General features: G+C 41.6%; 2 protein-coding genes across 2 annotated transcripts in view; one reads left to right on the plus strand and one right to left on the minus strand.

Moving 5' to 3' along the window:
- osbpl10b (oxysterol binding protein-like 10b) overlaps positions 1-390 on the minus strand; it is a 118,770-nt gene extending 118,380 nt beyond the window's left edge. The window contains exon 1 of the mRNA XM_063198454.1: positions 1-390. This exon is cut by the window's left edge and continues 29 nt beyond it. Coding sequence (XP_063054524.1) covers positions 1-198 — 198 coding nt within the window. The 5' untranslated portion in view covers positions 199-390.
- A 1,098-nt stretch (positions 391-1,488) lies between these two features.
- gpd1l (glycerol-3-phosphate dehydrogenase 1 like) lies at positions 1,489-17,998 on the plus strand. The gene is made up of 8 exons (XM_063198702.1): positions 1,489-1,680; positions 1,987-2,164; positions 2,664-2,804; positions 7,144-7,282; positions 8,494-8,606; positions 14,234-14,473; positions 14,962-15,068; positions 16,018-17,998. Exons 1-8 carry the CDS (start codon positions 1,637-1,639, stop codon positions 16,112-16,114), a joined length of 1,059 nt encoding a protein of 352 aa, XP_063054772.1. The 5' UTR covers positions 1,489-1,636; the 3' UTR covers positions 16,115-17,998.
- The last annotated feature ends 423 nt before the right edge of the window (positions 17,999-18,421 follow it).

Raw genomic sequence — 18,421 nt, forward strand, 5'->3', positions numbered from 1 at the left:
GTATTTGTTCAAGACCCCCTCCAAGGGACGGCTACGCGGAGGCGAGACGCTGCTGTTGCCCGGTGCAGAGCCTCTCACTACCAGCGATCCTGGACCCCGCGAGCTGCCTCGCTCCAGCTTCCTTGCAGTATCCACACGTTCAAACACCGAGTTCGTTTTACTTGCGGGAGATGATAACTGCGACCTGCTGAACGCCATGGTTAACAGCCCCTTATTTTGTTAAGACAACACAACAGTTGCTGTTATGGGAAAGTAATAGCGGTAGCAGTCACACTGCACAGTTACCAGGAGTCTGACATCTACGTGCGCGGGATTCCTTGATGCAGCATAGTGTCTTTCTTTTTAAAGGGGGGGTTCTGCTGGGAATCACCCGTGGTGGTCACTCCCTCCGCCCCTCTACCAACCGGATACCGCACACAGCACCACGCAGCGTGTTCTTCATGCTTCAAGTCATCCTCCTGAAAACACAGGGTAGCCTACCTGGAGTGAACACATATGGCCCATTGTCTGACAGTGCACTGAATCAATGTCTTCAGTTAAAAAAAATAATAATAATAAAAAAAAACCTGGCCATCATGCCTGATCATGAATTGTTGACAATGCAGACTGGGTGAATATTCTGACAGTGTGCTGGATGAATAGACTTTATGATATGTAAGGGTTAACGTTCGGCGAGAAGGTCGCTACCGTGGAATAGCAGCGCGACAGAGAGAATCTTTAGACCCCGACGCGGAGCGGAGGGGTCTTGTTCTCTCTGAAGTGCTGCTATTCCACAAAGCGACCGACTCGCCGAAAGTTAACCCGCTTATTATATGGATATACTTAAATGATTCACACATGGCGGGGACATTTCTTTAGGCTGCTAATGTTAAGATTGTTGCTGCGCAAAACAAAACAGTGCCGTTGTGGAACACCGCTAGGCAACAGCTAGGTAGCCAGGACAACAGGTGTTGTCTATCATCACAGCAGCTGATTAGAGTCTTGTTGAAAAGTCGCTTTAGCAGTGAAGTCTTGTTGCCATTGACAGCGGTCTGTTATAGACCAACCCGTCCGTTATCGAAAAATAACAGACGTGCGAACGTTGGGGAGCCCCGTTGAAATGAATGGAGCATTCGACCGATGACGTCACAACCATATAATAAAGCCTAATAAAGCATACCCTACTCGGTATTAACATAACGCTTAAGCATGCTTTTTGTTTACAGGGACTTCAATTTGCTTTTAGGCCTATCACTTATTTCATGTTCTTTCTTTCTTCTAGATTAAGATACTTTATATAGCCTAATAAAGATGTTCCATGGGATATGCCTCTTATCTGAACAAGGGTTAAATTTTGATGGTGCCTGTCCAGTGTGGCATGATTATAATGCATCTATTGCGCAACACAGGCAACGAGAAGTCCTTTTGAGCAAAAACTTCACTACCCAAGATGCCGTAGCGCGACGAAATCTGATGACGTTATCATCCATGGTCCTGAACGCCCCTGCCTCAGTCTATTATCCTTCAGCCCTTCCACATGGCTAACATCCTTGTGTCATTTTTTGCAAGAACCTAACAGACAATCTCATCAAAGCTTATTCGGAGACAGTATCTGCATTAGTCAAAGCAAATATAATAGCAGGGGGTTCATTTCGACATGGCTGCACCATTGAAAGTATGCATCGTTGGCTCGGGAAACTGGTGAGTTCTTGCCACTGTTTCTGGTCTGTAGCTTGCTGACTGATAACATGTACAAGTACTGCACAGCACACACATGATCTCGTGCAGGTTTTGTGGCAGTGCTTTTAGCTCCCATTTCAGCATTACATTGAACAAGTCATGAGAATGGGGATGTAGTCAAAATCTATTTGAGATGTGTAATAATGCTTGCAGACAGTGAAATCAGTCGCTCCCACTGACTTGAATACTAGTTACTGTATCATTTGGTCGCTGCTCAATGGAATTAATGTAATGGTTGTCGTGACCTGTCTATTTTGTTTTCTGTAGGGGCTCTGCCATTGCGAGGATAATCGGGAACAACGCAAAGTCCCTCCCGCGCTTCGCCAGCACTGTCAAAATGTGGGTATTTGAGGAAAACATAAATGGCAGGAAGCTGACAGACATCATCAATACCGACCACGAAAATGTCAAATACCTCCCTGGATACAAACTGCCAGAAAATGTGGTAAGGCTGTCTTGAAGTTGTCTAGTTGGTCACAAACACACCGCCCTCTTAAAGTACAGGCGGTGCCTGAGTTGTAACAGTAATTTACCTAAGCTAAAATTAGTAGCCTACATGTAGATCAGTGGTGGTTTGACTACCTTTTTTGAACAAACACCCCCTGGACCTCATCATAAGCCTGTCAACGCCCCCTTAGTATTGAAAAATGAATTTGGACTAATGTCCCCAATGACAACCACTGCCCCCTCTCAACTGCATCCTTCTCAACGCCCCCTGGGGTGCTGTACCACCCCTGTTGAGAAACACTAATTGTAGATGATGAACATCAGGCCATAATGATCAAAATACACTGGCACCCAAATTAATTGTTAGTGCACGTCTTTGCTATTGATTCCATTTTGTAACCCACACTGAACTTACAATTCCACAAAGGGTGGGTTATACATGGCAGTGTAACCTATTGTACGATCCTGCATCTTCAAAGTGTCTTGGTGTTGTGTAGGTGGCGGTTCCCCAGCTCAGGGATGCTGCGGATGGGGCCGACCTGCTGGTGTTTGTGGTGCCGCACCAGTTCATCCGCAAGCTGTGTGACGAGATGGTGGGCTGTGTGTCGGACAAAGCCATGGGAATTACGCTAATCAAGGTATTTAACCCATTTAAGCCTAAGCCCTTTTTGGGAAAAGGTGCCCTCTCCCTATTAAAACCTAAATATCAGCCTCCGACGCACACAAAACGTGAAATAAGTTTCACTTAATAAGTTTCACCTTCATTTTGCACTAGAATGTGTTCTTTCAGCTCTAACAACCACATTTTTAATAAAACTGGTGAAATCTCAAAAGCCTGAAAGCAGCGTATATGTCGCTCCAGGACACAATGGGTTAATCAAAAGTTCATTCAGTTTAAATCAATGCATTATCAGTGCATGCATACTCTACGTGCTAGTTATTTGGATTGGCATGGAATCCAAAGGCACCTTTTAGAAGGTTTAGTTGCCATCATGGTGCCTGTTCTGAACCTGGAACAGTGTCATTTTCTTGTCAGTTTTTGTGAGTTTTGGTTGCTCACCATATAATTATCGGCTACGTTTACAAGAGACCAGTGTTGGGTAAGTTACTTTTTAAAAGTAGTTAGTTACTTTACTTTAGTTACTGCTTTCAATTGTGATTGAATTACTTTACTTATTACTGAATTTAAAAAGTAACTCACTACTTATTACTTTAGTTTTTGCGGAAAAAGGGATTTCAACCAGTGAATTAGCACACCTCATAATAGGCCTACACCTGCTTCCCCTGGCTGTAGGTCGGCTATGTAAATAGCCTAATATTTTAATGAGAGCAAACTGTACTCCTATGGAATCTCTCATTATAGGCCCATTGTCATTCTCACATCTAAAATGCATTTCATGATTGCCCTGTAGGCCTATTTGATAACACTTTATAAGCATTATAAAAACTTGGCAAATAATTTACAAATAATAACTAAATTAACATTAACATAAAATGTACAACTCATTTACAAACATTTGTTAATGTTTTGTTCATAAATAGTTAATTATTTATTAAGTCTTTATAATGCTTTTTTGCATCCATTATTATAAAGTGTTGCCGCCTATTTATAGCAACAGTGTCAATAAATGTGAATCTAATCTAACATAGCGCCATAGAATAGAACAGAATAGAATAGAATAGAACAGAACAGAATAGAATAGAACTTTATTGTCATGCCAGCATGAAACTGTATTGTAATGTAGGGACACGTTAAGCACATCACAGCACAATGCGCTCATGAAAGTCCCAGTGAAAGACCTTGCATGCACGAGGAAGGAACAGCAGTTTGCGTGTGCGCACTCTCTCTCACACACACACCCGAGAGCTTGAAAGGGGCTGGGGCAACAGCCCAGACAGAGGCAGAGCGCTTCGCGCAGATATAGAAGTACTAATATCAGCTTTCACGGCTCAAATTGAGTAACGAGTAACTGACGACGTTAACGGCAGTGCAGTAACTCTAACGACCTTACAGAAATTTGAAGAGTAATGCGTTACGTTCCTACGTTACTGCCAAAAGTAATTGTGTTACTCAGTAACGCATTACTCCCAACACGGCAAGAGACATGTAATTCCGAATAAAGTCCATTTAATTCTGAATAAAGCTCAATTCCGCCTTGAACACATTATGTAAACACCTCTTAATTCGGAAATTAATGGAAAGATCCAAGTAAACTCGATGGAACTATTTAATTCGGAAATAAAAAAATATCATGTAAACATAGTGAGTGTTGTTGTTAGTTTTTAGCATGGAATGAATCTGACCATGGTCTCAGCCAGCTGTGTGTGGAGTATCAGATGAAAGGTGTCAGGTCTGGCGGTGAAAAAGAACAGTCTCTCTACTCTAAACCCATTACACAACGGTGGACACAGCTCCCCTCTGATCTTTTCATTTTTATGTGAGCGTGTAGCTGAGTCACTATAATGGACCAGACATGGAGGCCTTATCATTTATCACCGCAAAAAAAAAAAACACTGATGAAGATGAGCTCTTGTGTTTGTTTTGATAAATTGCACAGGACATAAAAGCAGAGATGAATGATGGCAGGAGAGGTCTGCTTAGCGTCAGGATGAGAGGAGATCATATTCAGAAGGCGAGGTCTCTAGGTTGGGTCATTTTGGAGGGGCTTTCAGAAGTCCGTGGCTAGGGTCATTTTGGAGGGGCTTGCAGAGATCTCTGGCTAGGGTCATTTTGGAGAGGTTTGGCTTTGTGTTAACATCAAAGGGATTCTGCTACTGCTATGGCTACATTTAAGGCCATTTTGTGGACCATGCTCACAGACTGTGTCAGTTTTGATGCGAAAAAAATGTTAAGCTCTAATAGGCCTTGTTGTATAGGATTATTTGACAGGTGTTTTGTTTTGGGGGGGTCTTGTAGTTGCTAATACAAAGAGTCTATATAAAGGCCTACTGCTGGACATTGTTTAATACACTCAAACATTTCGACAAGCATTAAGTAACGGTTAGCTGAGCTGAAGGAACCCATATTGTATTTTCTTTCATGGTCTTCTTTACACATTCACCAAATCACACTCTTGTGGTTCTGTTGTTTGGTTTTTAGAGAATATGATGCATATCTGCATGGCTCGATCCTTCATTATTTTAGGATTCTTTTTCAGTATTGCACAGTTATGCACAGCTCTGCGGGTGCTTCATCGAGCTTCTCATGCACATAAGAGAAGCTGTTCTAAAATCTAGTGAGTTTTTAACAAAAAGTGGATTATGAAGGCGGCACTGTTTATTTTTGAACAAATCTAGATAAACAAATAAGAAAATAGAACTTATTATCACAAATAATTTTATTATTCTCTATTTTAGGACCCTTGAGACCTACTGTATTTGTATCTTTTGTCAGAACAAATCACTAGGTCCAGTCCTTTTTTCCCTATCGTTTCGATAACATGCAGTGTACTGTATTAGCTTATCTGGGGTGTGTTTCTCAACAACAACGTTGCTAACTAAGTTAGCAACTTACCGTACTTGGTTGCAATGCAATTTCCCATTGGAAACCTAGTAAGTTGCTAACTGGTTAGCAACGACGCTTTCAAGAAACGGGGTCCTGGTCCCCGTGTGTGTCTGTGTTATTGTTTGACTGGCCTAGAAAGCTGAGGCATGTTGTTATGCTGTGTGTGTGTCAGCAGAGGTTAACACATGTACTGCAGCTGGGCTATGTTGTGGTCTGCTGTCTGGACCTTTGACAGCTGGTGTCTCTGCTACATAACAAAGGTCAGCATACCACCCGTGTGTGTGTGTGTGTGTGTGTGTGTGTGTGTGTGTGTGTGTGTGTGTGTGTGTGTGTGTGTGGGAAACTCACTTGTAGAATGCGGGAAGGCCTGTAGATTGTCTCTTGCATGTGCTCTGTTCTATGTTCATGTGCGTGCGTGTGCGCGCACGCGTGTGTGTGTGCGTGTGTGCACGCGTGTACATGTGACTATGAGACAGACAGGGACTCACATTCAGAATGCAACAGGGAGTGTGGACTATCTCCTGCCGACCTATCCAAACTGTGCTGTCTTGTTTGCAGTCAGGGGGAAGAGTGTGCGTGTGCGTGTGTGTGTGAGAACCTTAGCCTGCGAGCGGTCCATCTGTTGGCTGTGTGATGAGTCATATACTGACTGAAGAGTTTCATTGGTTTCCTCTCATTTTCTTCGACTCATTTTCATTCCCACATTGTCCTTTTCCCGGAGCCAAGTCTTTTTTGTTAAACTTATTTATTTTATGGGCCATTAAACAGCTCATGTCTTCTAGGCACTCCTATTCACTAGCTATTGATGAAGGTTGAAAAGGGGACAGAAAGTAGAAAGAACAAGGTAAAAAACTGAGGCACTCTGGTTTCCTATGTTTTGAACCCCGTCGAAGAACTTCAGGTTCAAACTCAAATACATCTGTGAGTTGTTGTGGTGTTGCAAGTAAAAACATGAAACCGGTTTGCCTCAGATTACTCTTTGCCTCTTTGATTACTCTCTTTATTTTTTACACCCACGACAGCTGAAAGGTTATCTGTGTTTTCCTGATAGCGTTTAATCTGACAGGACAGACCATTCATTTTGAATTACTTATTGATTCACGAATGGTCTGATTACGTTTCTCTAGGCAGGGTTTAGTCGTCCTCCAGGCGGCTGGCCAATAAGCGAATGCACTTAGGCGCATGATAACAGACGTCATAAACGTCAACTATCAGCGATTGGTTACCACTTATTTCAAACAAGAGCTAAGCTCACTCCTCCCACCAAGTGCTCCGGGGTATCGAAGATCCAGACCAAAACTGTAATTAATTAAGTACAAAGTAATTCATGTGGTCTGGTAAAACCAGGCTAGCCTAGGTAGCGCTTCCAATCCTCTGTTTTCCAAGGAGACCGAAAGTATCGTTACCCAGGCCTTAATGAAATGCCCCACTGACTGTTTCATCCTCTGTTCTTCGGTCACCACATTCCACAGGGTATTGACGAGGGACCTGAGGGCCTGAAGCTGATCTCTGACATCATCAGGGAGAAGATGGGCATTGACATGAGCGTTCTGATGGGGGCCAACATCGCCAACGAGGTGGCGGCTGAGAAGTTCTGTGAAACAACCATAGGTAAAGGCTTTTCTTCTCACAAACTGGCAGACCAATCTTTTTTAATGATTAATATTATTTGAAATAATAAGGAAATGTAGGAAGGTGATGAACCTAGCTCTCATATCCCAGAGATGGTCACAAATGTGTTTTGTAGAAAAGCCCAGATTTTTTTTATCCTCTACACCTAAACAAGTGCCAATAGTTTTGTATTCTATTGGCTTTACAATTACAGCTCGTCACATAGTCAGCTTTCCAGCTTTCCTGTATACCCCACCTGGTGTGTTTGGTGTCTCTGACAAAGCTGAGCTTAATCCTATTACTGCGTAGGGTCCTTGATGAATCTCAGGTCTGTCCTTATTGCCAGAGATGGGACCAAGTCACTAATTTGCAAGTCACAACTAGCAAGTCTCAGGTCCTTCCAATCAAATCCGAGTCAAATCAAGACACGTATATGTACAGTATGACCAAGTCAAGTCCAAGTCGTACTCAAGCCAAGTAACAAGTCACTAGGGGTGGGCGATATGGCAAAAATATCATAGCACGGGTTCTAGACATAAAATCTCGATTCCGATTTTTTATTGCGATCTTCCATCGAAAAAATTAAAACAACAAAAAAACAAAAACAGGCATTTTATATACTTGCAATTTGTAATGAGCAATCAATTAAATGTAAACACAATGATGACACAGTTATAAAGTTCAAAATTGGAATACAATATAATGTATATAATATAAGTGAAAACAATAACACTAAGTAGACATTACTCTGATACTGATAGTAAACATCCTCACTGCAAGACGATCTATACGATTTCTCCACTTTGGCAGATTCGAGACGATCTTGTACTCAATTTCACGATTCACTATTTAATATCGCCATATTACCCACCCTCTAAGTCACCATGTATTTTATGCACAATCTTGACAACTCTCCACCTTGTACCTCTCCACACTGCTATGCATGCCCGCTTTGCCAGTCGCATTCCTCACAAAATAGTAGGCGTATTGGTACTGGTGAAGGGCAATTTTTTCATGTCTAGACTTGACACGTCTTTGCCAGTCATTGCAATCTAAAACTGTCAAGTCTCGAGTCAATAGCGTACAAGTTCAAGTCAAGTCACAAGTCATTCCTAATATTGCCAAGTCAAGTCTCAAGTCAAATCATTTGTCACTCATGTCTGACTCAAGTCCAAGTCCCAAGTCCACATCTCTGCTTATTTGCTGTGTAGGGTCCAAGATCATGGAGAATGGCCAGCTGTTCAAAGAGTTGCTTCAGACCCCTAATTTCCGCATCACAGTAGTGGAGGATGCAGACACAGTGGAGCTGTGTGGAGCGCTGAAGGTAAGTTGGAGTGTGTGTGTGTGTGTATGTGTGTGTGTGTGTCTGTGTCTGTGAGTTTTGGTGTCTGTGTGTGTGTGTGTGTGTTTGTCAGTTAAAATTGTATGTTTTGATATTGAAATGTATTTGTCTGACAAACACAATTTCAACCCTCTATGCTTGTTACATACAGGGGGTGGACAAAATAACTGAGACATCTGTCATTTTAGTGTCATTTAGTTCCTCTTGCATCCACAGTTAATCCTGTTGGATGTGGTTCATCCTTCTTGGTGGTATGCAGACATTACCTTAGATACTGTGGCTCTTGATACATCACAAAGACTTGCTGTCACGGTCAAAGATGCAACAGTTACACACGTACCAAGAATTTCTCCTTTTGAACTCTGACATGTCACCCATCATTTTGTGTGCATTGTAAAATTTTGAGCAAAACTGTGCTCTTACCCTGCTAATTGAACATTCACACTTCACTTTACTGGTGCAGTGTGCCATTAATGAAGGTTGGCTAACAGGCTGGTCCACTTGAGCCATTACACTTCCAAAACTAAAATGACAGATGTCTCAGTTATTTTGTCCACCCCCTGTAGAGAATTGAGTATGAAGTACACTTAAACTAGTAGCTTTATTCCCTGTGGCTCAACTTCAACCGTATCTAAATATACTGTACTCTTAACTCATTCAGTGCCATTGACGGCTACAGCTGTCATTTCAAGTCGTAATTTTTTTTAGCCTTGGGTCAATGCTACAAATTTGTGTAAAAATGGCAGCTAAATAAAATGCATTTTATTTCAAAGCGCCTTTCAAAACACTCAAGGACACTGTACAGAGAGAAGCAAAATAAAACAAGACACATAAACAAGGCAAGGCAAGGCAAGTTTATTTATATAGCGCATTTCATACACAGGTGCAACTCAATGTGCTTCACAAAGTTAACAAATGTAAATGAAAGGAAACAGGGAAGAAAGAAGGAAATGAATTAGAGTCAAAAAGCATTTAAAAACATTAAGATAAAACATAAGGTAAAAATAATAATAAAATAAAATAAAATGAAACAAATTAAATAAAAAAATAAAAATAATAAGAATAAGTAATTTAAGCTAGGGGAAAGCATCTGAGAACAGCTTTGTCTTGAGTCTAGATTTAAAGCTATCAATAGTGGGTGCATTTTTTATGTCATCTGGAAGCTGGTTCCAAAGCTTTGAAGCATAGAAGCTAAAGGCTGCCTCTCCACACTTTGTTTTGACTTTTGGAATCACCAGCAAATTCTTCTCCGTTGACCTTAGTGACCTAGTTGGTGCATACAGCTGAAACATATCCAGTAGATATGTGGGTCCCATTCCATTTAGTGATTTAAACACAAGTAGCATAGCCTTAAAATCAATTCTGTAGCTTACTGGGAGCCAATGCAGCGATCTTAAAATTGGAGTAATGTGGTCGAACTTCCTTGTCTTTGTAAGAACCCTTGCAGCTGCGTTTTGTACAAGTTGAAGCTGTTTAATGGTTTTATTGGGGAGGCCAGTAAAAAGACTGTTACAGTAATCAACTTTACTAGAAATAAAGGCATGTATTAGCTTCTCCAGATCATGTTTTAGACATCAGGCCCCCTAAATTTAGAGACGTTTTTTATGTGATAAAATGGCAGACTTAGTAATAGCTTTCATGTGACTGTTGAAGTTTAGGTCACTGTCAATGAGGACCCCAAGATTTTTAACTGTTTCCCTTGCTTTCAGTCCCTTCGTTTCAAGGATAGTAGCAATCTTTTGTCTCTCCTCTCTTTTCCCAAATATAATTACTTCAGTTTTATCTGTGTTCAGCTGGAGGAAATTGTGAGACATCCATTTGTTAATTTGGTCCATGCAATGATAGAGTGATTCAAGGGGGGTATAGTCATTTGGGGACATAGATAAGTAGAGCTGGGTATCATCCGCATAGCTATGGTAATTTATGGAGTTATTCTCGATAATGTGTCCCAGTGGCAACATATACAGATTGAACAGTAGTGGTCCCAGAATGGAGCCCTGGGGGACCCCCACAATCCAGAGACATTGGTGATGAAGTATGTCTTCCAATGGCGACAAAAAAACGTCTTTGTTGTAAGTACGATTTTAACCAGTCGATCACTATGCCCGTAAAGCCAACCCAGTGTTCCAGTCTATGTAGTAGTATAGAATGTTTAACTGTATCGAAAGCAGCACTCAAATCAAGAAGTACCAAGACGGATGATTTGCCAGCATCAGAATTCAATCTTATGTCATTCATAACTTTAATAAGAGCTGTTTCAGTGCTGTGGTAGGCACGGAAACCTGATTGAAACTTATCAAAATAGCTATTAGAGATTAGAAAAGCAGTTAATTGGTTAAAAACAATTTTCTCTATTATTTTACCCATGAATGGTAGAGATTGGATGATATGGGCCTATAGTTGTTTAGTACCAGTGCATCCAGGTTGTTCTTTTTCAGTAAGGGTTTCATAACTGCTTCTTTCAGACAGCCTGGGAATATGCCTGTTTGTAGTGAGGTGTTGATGATCTGAAGTACATCTGATGATATTAGATTTAAGATGGATTTGAAGAAGGCTGTTGGTAAAATATCTAAGTCAGTATGTAGAGGAGCTAAGACTTTGTACCGTTCTATTAAGAATGTCCACATCAACTAAATGAAAATTTCTCATGAGGTTAGGATTTAACTTCACCATAGCAAGCTCTGTCTGAATCTTGGGTCGGTTGCACATGTGTGAGTATGTTTGCACGTATTTTTTCAATCTTTCCTTTGAAAAAGGATGCGAACTCATTGCATTTGCTTACTGAGAGGAACTCAGAGGGCATTAGATTTGGGGGCCTTGCTAGCTTTTCCACAGTGCCAAACAGGACACGTGCATTATTAATATTTCTGTTAATTATGTCAGAGAAAAAAGATTGTCTAGCTTTAGAAATTTCTTGGTTGTATTTCGAGAGTGTGTGTTTATAGATTTGGTAGTGGACTTCAAGTTTGGATTTACGCCACTGTCTTTCAGCCCTCCTGCATTCTTGCTTTAGCAATATAACTGTGGGATTCTTTCTCCAAGGTGCTTTTTCACGTCCCACTGCGTTGATTTTTTTCGGGGGCAAATAACATCCATAATACGGGTCATCCTTGAATTAAAATTAACCATGAGATCATCTGCACTCTCTGAGGTTTGACTTTGGATCTCTGAAAGTGCTTGCTGAAAGAGTGAGGCTGTCTCACATTTGATTATACGTTTTTTGACTGTAACAGATTCCCTTTGAACATGAGGGTACATAGAAACATCAGAAAAAATGCAGTAATGGTCAGAAAAGCCATAGTCTTTTGACACTAGCACAAGCATTAAGGCCTTTGTTATTATTAGGTCTAAAGTGTGACCTTGGTTGTGTGTTGGTCCCTGTTACATGCCGTGTGTGAGGCTAAAAATGTCAATAAGACTTAAAAATTCCTTAGCATAGACACTCTAAGTCGTCCACGTAAAAATTAAAATCGCCTGCTATAAACAAGCTATCATAGTTCACACAAACATTCGACAACAGCTCACCAAATTCCTCTAAGAAGAGTGGTGCAGAAAGTCTTGGAGGTCTGTAAAATAGTCAATAACAGTATGTCAGAAGAACATTTTAGAACTGCAGCTAAGTATTCAAAAGATGAAAATTCACCTAGTGATGTCTTTTGACATTGAAACAGTGCCTTGAAAATAATTGCTATCCCCCCTCCCTGTTTATTCTGCCTTTCTGTACTAATGAAATTAAAGTGTGACGGAGTTGCTTCTATAAGTGATAGAGCTAGTGGATTTTTCCAGCCATGTTTCAGTTAAAAATAAAAAATCAAGGTTGTGGGTACAGATAAACTCATTGACAACAAAAGGCTTGTTCCTTAGAGATCTACTATTCTGTAAAGCTAATTTAGCATTGAGCATTGGAGGCATTTCCACTGTGGTAGTGAGTTTTTTTGGGACAAGTCTGAGATTTCCCATGCTTGCCGTCTTGGGGGATGTATGCGTGTCCTCAAGAGACCTCGTTTTGTTGTTAGAACTGGAATAAGATTGTCCCACGGGTCCCCTTATCTGCTTATTTTCAAAACAACTGTTACTATGTGGGTTAGGGACCCAGTTGATATCAGACTGTGCTTTCAACCATGTCATCCTCACTGATACTACTGTACTCCAGAGCACAGACAGGTGGTTGTGGGGCCTTGCCTTTTTTGGGTGCAGTCATGGATGGAAGTATCCTTTTAGATTTTGGGGTAGAATGAGGTTGACCTTGAGAAATATCCGCATAGGAGGCTTGGTAGGAATGTCTGGGGGTAGAAAAGGTAGATCTGGCATAGGGGAGTAGTCTCGCCATAGTTTCTGGAAATCTCAGTCTGGGAGATGAAGATGGTGTTTCGTCGTTCCGGGAAGGTTGTGATACCATTGGTGATTGCATTTTGTCGCCGTTGCCAGGGCTTGCTGGTGGCTGCGTTTCGCCACATCTGGGGGGTGAGTTTGGTTTTGAGGAAACCACATTTCCTATTTCCTGTGTGGACAGTCGCTTTTTGGCAGACCTGGGAGGTGGAATTGGTGATGCCAATGGCATTTTGCCAGTCCGACAAGGAGGTGAACACTTGATCTCCGGCGAGCGGCTTGCTGCCAGTTTCTGTGACAGATCTTCCAGCTGTTCCGAAAGCTGGTTCAGTTTGTGGCGAGTTCTGTGTGTTCCGTTGTTTTCCACTTGAGCAGAGAGGGACTTGGCTACGTCATCTGTGTGTGTGCTTTCGCCAGTCTGTGGCTCAGTTTGCACACTTACAGGCACAGAGGGCTTGTTGAAATGCCCCTGTGTCTGAGTGGATACAGATACAGGCCGCTTATCAGCGCCCAAGATAGTAAACAAAAATAAATAAATGGAAAATAAAATCAAAACAAAACAAAAGAGTTAAAGAATCATAAGGAATAGGCTAACTAAAACAGATGAGTTTTTAGTTTGGATTTGAACAGGGGTAAAGAGTCAATATTGCGGATGTCAGGGGGAAGCATTCCACAGCTGAAGAGCAGAGCAACTGAAAGCTCTATTCCCCATGGTACTAAGACGGGCAGAGGGGACAGAGAGGAGAATGGAAGAAGAGGAACGGAGGGGGCGGGTGGGAATAGCAATGTGAATAAGATTAGATAGAGAAGGAGGGGCAAGATTGTGGATAGCCTTGAAGGTGTGGAGAAGTATTGTAAAGTGAATTCTAAATTTGATAGGGAGCCAGTGGAGATGTTGCAGTGCAGGGGTAATATGGTGACAGGAAGGGGTTTTAGTAATGATGCGGGCAGCTGAGTTCTGTACCAGTTGGACCTTGTGGAGACTATTTTGAGGGAGACCAAAGAGGAGAGAATTACAGTAATCAATGTGGGAGGTGACAAGACTGTGTACAAGAATGGAGGTACGTAGAATGGGAGGTGAGAGAGGGGCGCAACATGAGGCAACCTGACAATCAGGCAGTATACACCAACCTCTGAGGTTCTTCCTGTTCACTCCTTCTTGTCCATGTGCCCCTCTACCTCTCTCCCTTCATCTCTCCTTCCCTCTGTCTCTCTCCTTTGTTCTGTCTATCTCTCCTTCCATCTGTCTCTCTCCCTTGTTCTGTCTCTCTCTCCGTCAGAACATCGTGGCGGTGGGTGCGGGTTTCTGCGACGGGCTGCAGTGCGGTGACAACACCAAGGCGGCGGTGATCCGTCTGGGCCTGATGGAGATGATCGCCTTCGCCAAGCTGTTCAGCAAGGACGCGGACAGCGTCTCCTCCGCCACCTTCCTGGAGAGCTGCGGCGTGGCCGACCTCATCACCACCTGCTACGGCGGGCGCAACCGCAAGGTGGCCGAAGCCTTCGCCAGGACCGGGAAGGTCAGTAAGGATGCACTGATACCTGTAGGTATCGGCAGGGTGCGATTTGTAGGGGGGGATGGGGGGGATTGTCCCCCCTTCTGGTTTTGATACCTCCACTTTTCTAACAGGAGTTTAATATTTGCGGTATTTAACTCCATTGATAATGCTTAAAATCTGAAACTTATCCCCCCTTCTGGGTCTTCAACAAATCGCACCCTGGGTATCGGCATTGCCTCATACATTTACTAAAATTTTAATTTACATGGAAATGGACAACAATTTTATTGTATGTTTGGGGTAAAGGTATCGATATCTGTACTCGGTATTGGCAAGAACAGAAATTAACTCGTACTCATATCAGTTTCAAAAGAAGTGGTACACAAGGGCACAAATAAAAATAAATAAAAAAGGATGAAACCACAACAATGTTATGTTCCGTTCTGAAACACTGTTACACACCCTCTTGAAATGCAATGTCCTCTCTCCCTGCATGTCTACCATGTTAGAGTATTGAAGAGCTGGAAAAGGAGATGCTGAACGGTCAGAAGCTGCAAGGTCCTCTCACCTCCGCAGAGGTCTTCCACATCCTCCAGCAGAAAGGACTCGTGGACAAGTGAGTAGATATCGTACTGGCAGTGATGGGCAACCTGGTTTCAATTGCTATAATCCAGTGCCACATATTCCAAAAGGACCTGGTTTGGAACAGATCAGCTTAAAAGCAAGTAATTTGGAATACGTGCGGAACGGATGCAGCGGATTGCCTGATATTCATGACTTTCAAATCTCATGGAGACTTGGTCTGACCAAGAGCATAACAAATAACATTTCCCAAACGGCATGGTTGACCTGCCTCCCTTGTTTTGCTACTGGTTGTTTGCTTCCCGACAAAGTGGGAGGAGTTCCCGATTTTTCTGGAGCTCAGAAACAATATTTCTATTGCTCCTGGCCTGACTAGAAGCAACACTGACGGTGTTGCGTCACTAGGAGGGTGCGGACTGGCTACCGAATTGCAGCATCTGAATCTAGATTGCCCATCACTGCATTCTGGATATAAACAGGGCCCAGTAGAGCCTAGCCTGGCACTGCTTTTGTTTATAGCTCCTGGAGCCATTTTATTACAGTCTCAGTCTTCTTAGATTAATCTCCATTACTCACTTCATTTCAAGATGACTTTTAAACTGGAAACCGGTTATTAAAATGTAGAATGTTTGCATTGTAGCAAAAAAAAAGTTTTTGGACGTAGTAAAAATAATTTGGAGAGAAAAGTTGGACATCTAGGAGGGGAACATTTTCCTAAAGGTAATGATTAGCTGCATGGCAGATGCTGTAAATTGGACAAATTCCTTCCTGGACTTTTATTTGCAATTTAATTGTTTTTATAAGATTAGTATAAGCATTCAGCTCGCAGGAACACACCCATACAGCAATCTGTCTCCCACTCCTCTCTCTTGCTCCCTCTCCCCCCTTTCTTCTTCTCTCTCTTTCCCTCCTCTCTATTTTACCCTCTCTATCCCCTCCTCCTCTCCCTCTCTCTCTCTCCCTTTCAATTGTGTCTCTTTTAGGTTCCCACTCTTCACTGCCGTCTACCAGATCTGTTTTGGGGGCAAGCCGGTTCGACAGATGATCACCTGCCTGCAGAGCCATCCAGAACACATGTGAGTGGCTCTGCAGAGCCATCCAGAGTACATGTGAGTGTCTCTACAAGCGCTCTCCATCCAGAGCACATGCACATGTGAGTGGCTCTGCAAGCGCTCTCCATCCACCCATGACAACCTCTCGTCACTTCTGCCATTCATACCTCATTTCAACTCTGCTCTCCAGCATTGTACGCAGATTCTCAATGGACACTTTAACATATGATGATCACTCCGTTCTAATTGACTGGTCGGTTTTCTGTAGTTGACATGAATTAAAATCGCATGGAGTGATATTTGTGTACTGCAAAGCAAAAAAAAAAGAAAAAGCATGTGCTTTGTACATAGATGGATGGGTACACCTTGTTGGGGTGAAAGTGCTTCAATGGTCAGTTCATAATCAAATATATTAGGTCATTTTAGTTATGTAGACTTCATTTTATATTACTCTTCTTTTGCCAGTATCCCTGTTCACTCCATTCACTTGAATCATCGGCTCTCTTTCAAGAAGACACGTGTTCACTACCGTAGTATGAGGATGCTGATTCCTCTGTCTTTCTCTGCCCCCTTGTGGACGATATTCTGTGCTACTTGAAATGGGCAGAAACTTGAAAACTTGAACAGAATATTTTAATCACTCCTGAGCCAATGGGATATTTTTTTCTGGATTTTTTTTTTTGTAATGTGTATTTAACCAGCAAGTAATGAACTGTATGGTGGTCAAATAACCCTACATAACATTTTAACACACTACACTGCCATTTACTCAATATTTCTGTAACACTTAGTTACTACGTGTATTTTAAACTTTGTATAATTTGTCAGTATTAACTATTTTCAAGAGGTCTTACTAATTATCGGTAACAGTGCTAATACAATTTTGATACCTTGGTTGTATTGAAATACACACTTGCTATTTTTGGGGGGAAAGACTGGAACAATATAGGTCGTATAATACTTTGTGCAATTTTTTTGCTGACCATCAGCATTATATCGGTGCACTTATCGGGACGTTAGTTTTCTGTTTCTTTAATGGTCAGTTGAAATGGCTGCTTTTCCCTTTAGGAAATTTCGCCTTCGAAAAGCAGCGATGCCTTTTGATCTCGGACGCCCAAAGCATTACCCAAAGGGAATTGTGAACGGCCCTGAGATCACTTGAAAAGAAGTAGTTGTATTGTGTGTGCATGTGTGTGTGTGAGAGAAAGGTGACTGTGAGATACCACATTGAAAATTTATCCGGCTGCTTTACTGGTCAGATTTCACGAACACCCTCAGCAAGTATTCCAAATACCACAAACAATTCTACTGCAAGAAATTAAGTGCATTAGAACCATGAGTGTTTTATAGAGCACACAAAGACATTCTCTTCTAAATGTTCATTGTTGACAACCAAATATCAAGACAATTAAGCACTTATTTGTGACGCTTTGTAAAACTCATGTATGTACAAGTATTGTTCTTCGACCATACAGTGTGGTTATGTGTCATTGTCTCCAGTCATCAATTTAAGCAGTCCATTGTGTCATTCCCCATATCTAAATGCAGCCAAATGCATACCTCTCCAGGGCAGCTTATATTTACTAGTCAAGTATTTTAAAAACCACTGTTCATTCCAACACAGCATTCTCCTGCTTGCTCTGCTCCGCAACATATCGGACACTTTTATTTTCTGTGCTCTATAAAGCTTCCAGTCAGCTGTTTGTTAATGCATTTGTATTTTAGTTCACATTACGTTGCCTTTGTTACATGCAATATTTTACACATCACATGTTTCTCCACGCCATCCTGGTCTCATTTCCCACTATCTACTGTCTGTGTGTCTGTCTGTCTGTGAGGATGGAAAGTCTGTCATGTGAAAAATGTGGAAAAAAACTATAAATGAATAAAGAGCTCTGTCCTTCCACACTGAGTAATTTGTATTTGTTTTTATTTCCAGAATATGAGATGCATTGAGTTTTAATATTTTATTTTATTTTATTGAAACAAAAACCATTACCCAGCTACAATGGGTAATCCATACAATCCCAAATCTTGGGACGGCAAATTCATGAATAAAATCAAGACACGTACACTAGAGGAGCTCCTTTGTAGAAGCAATATACACATACAGCTCCAGGCCACTTTATTAGAATAGCATGAAAAAGTTGATTTATTTCCATAATTCCATCAATAATGTTAAACTGTCATGGATTATAGATTCATGGCCCAGTTTTTTAACTATTCCAATCATTAAATTGTTTATGTTTACACATTTTGGTCTTCCAGCTCAAAAAAAACATGAATTGGGGAATTCGCATCATTAGAATATTGTAATAAAATCACAATTTTCTTC

Source organism: Engraulis encrasicolus, chromosome 5, assembly GCF_034702125.1.
Source record: "Engraulis encrasicolus isolate BLACKSEA-1 chromosome 5, IST_EnEncr_1.0, whole genome shotgun sequence".
NCBI classification, from domain to species: domain Eukaryota; kingdom Metazoa; phylum Chordata; class Actinopteri; order Clupeiformes; family Engraulidae; genus Engraulis; species Engraulis encrasicolus.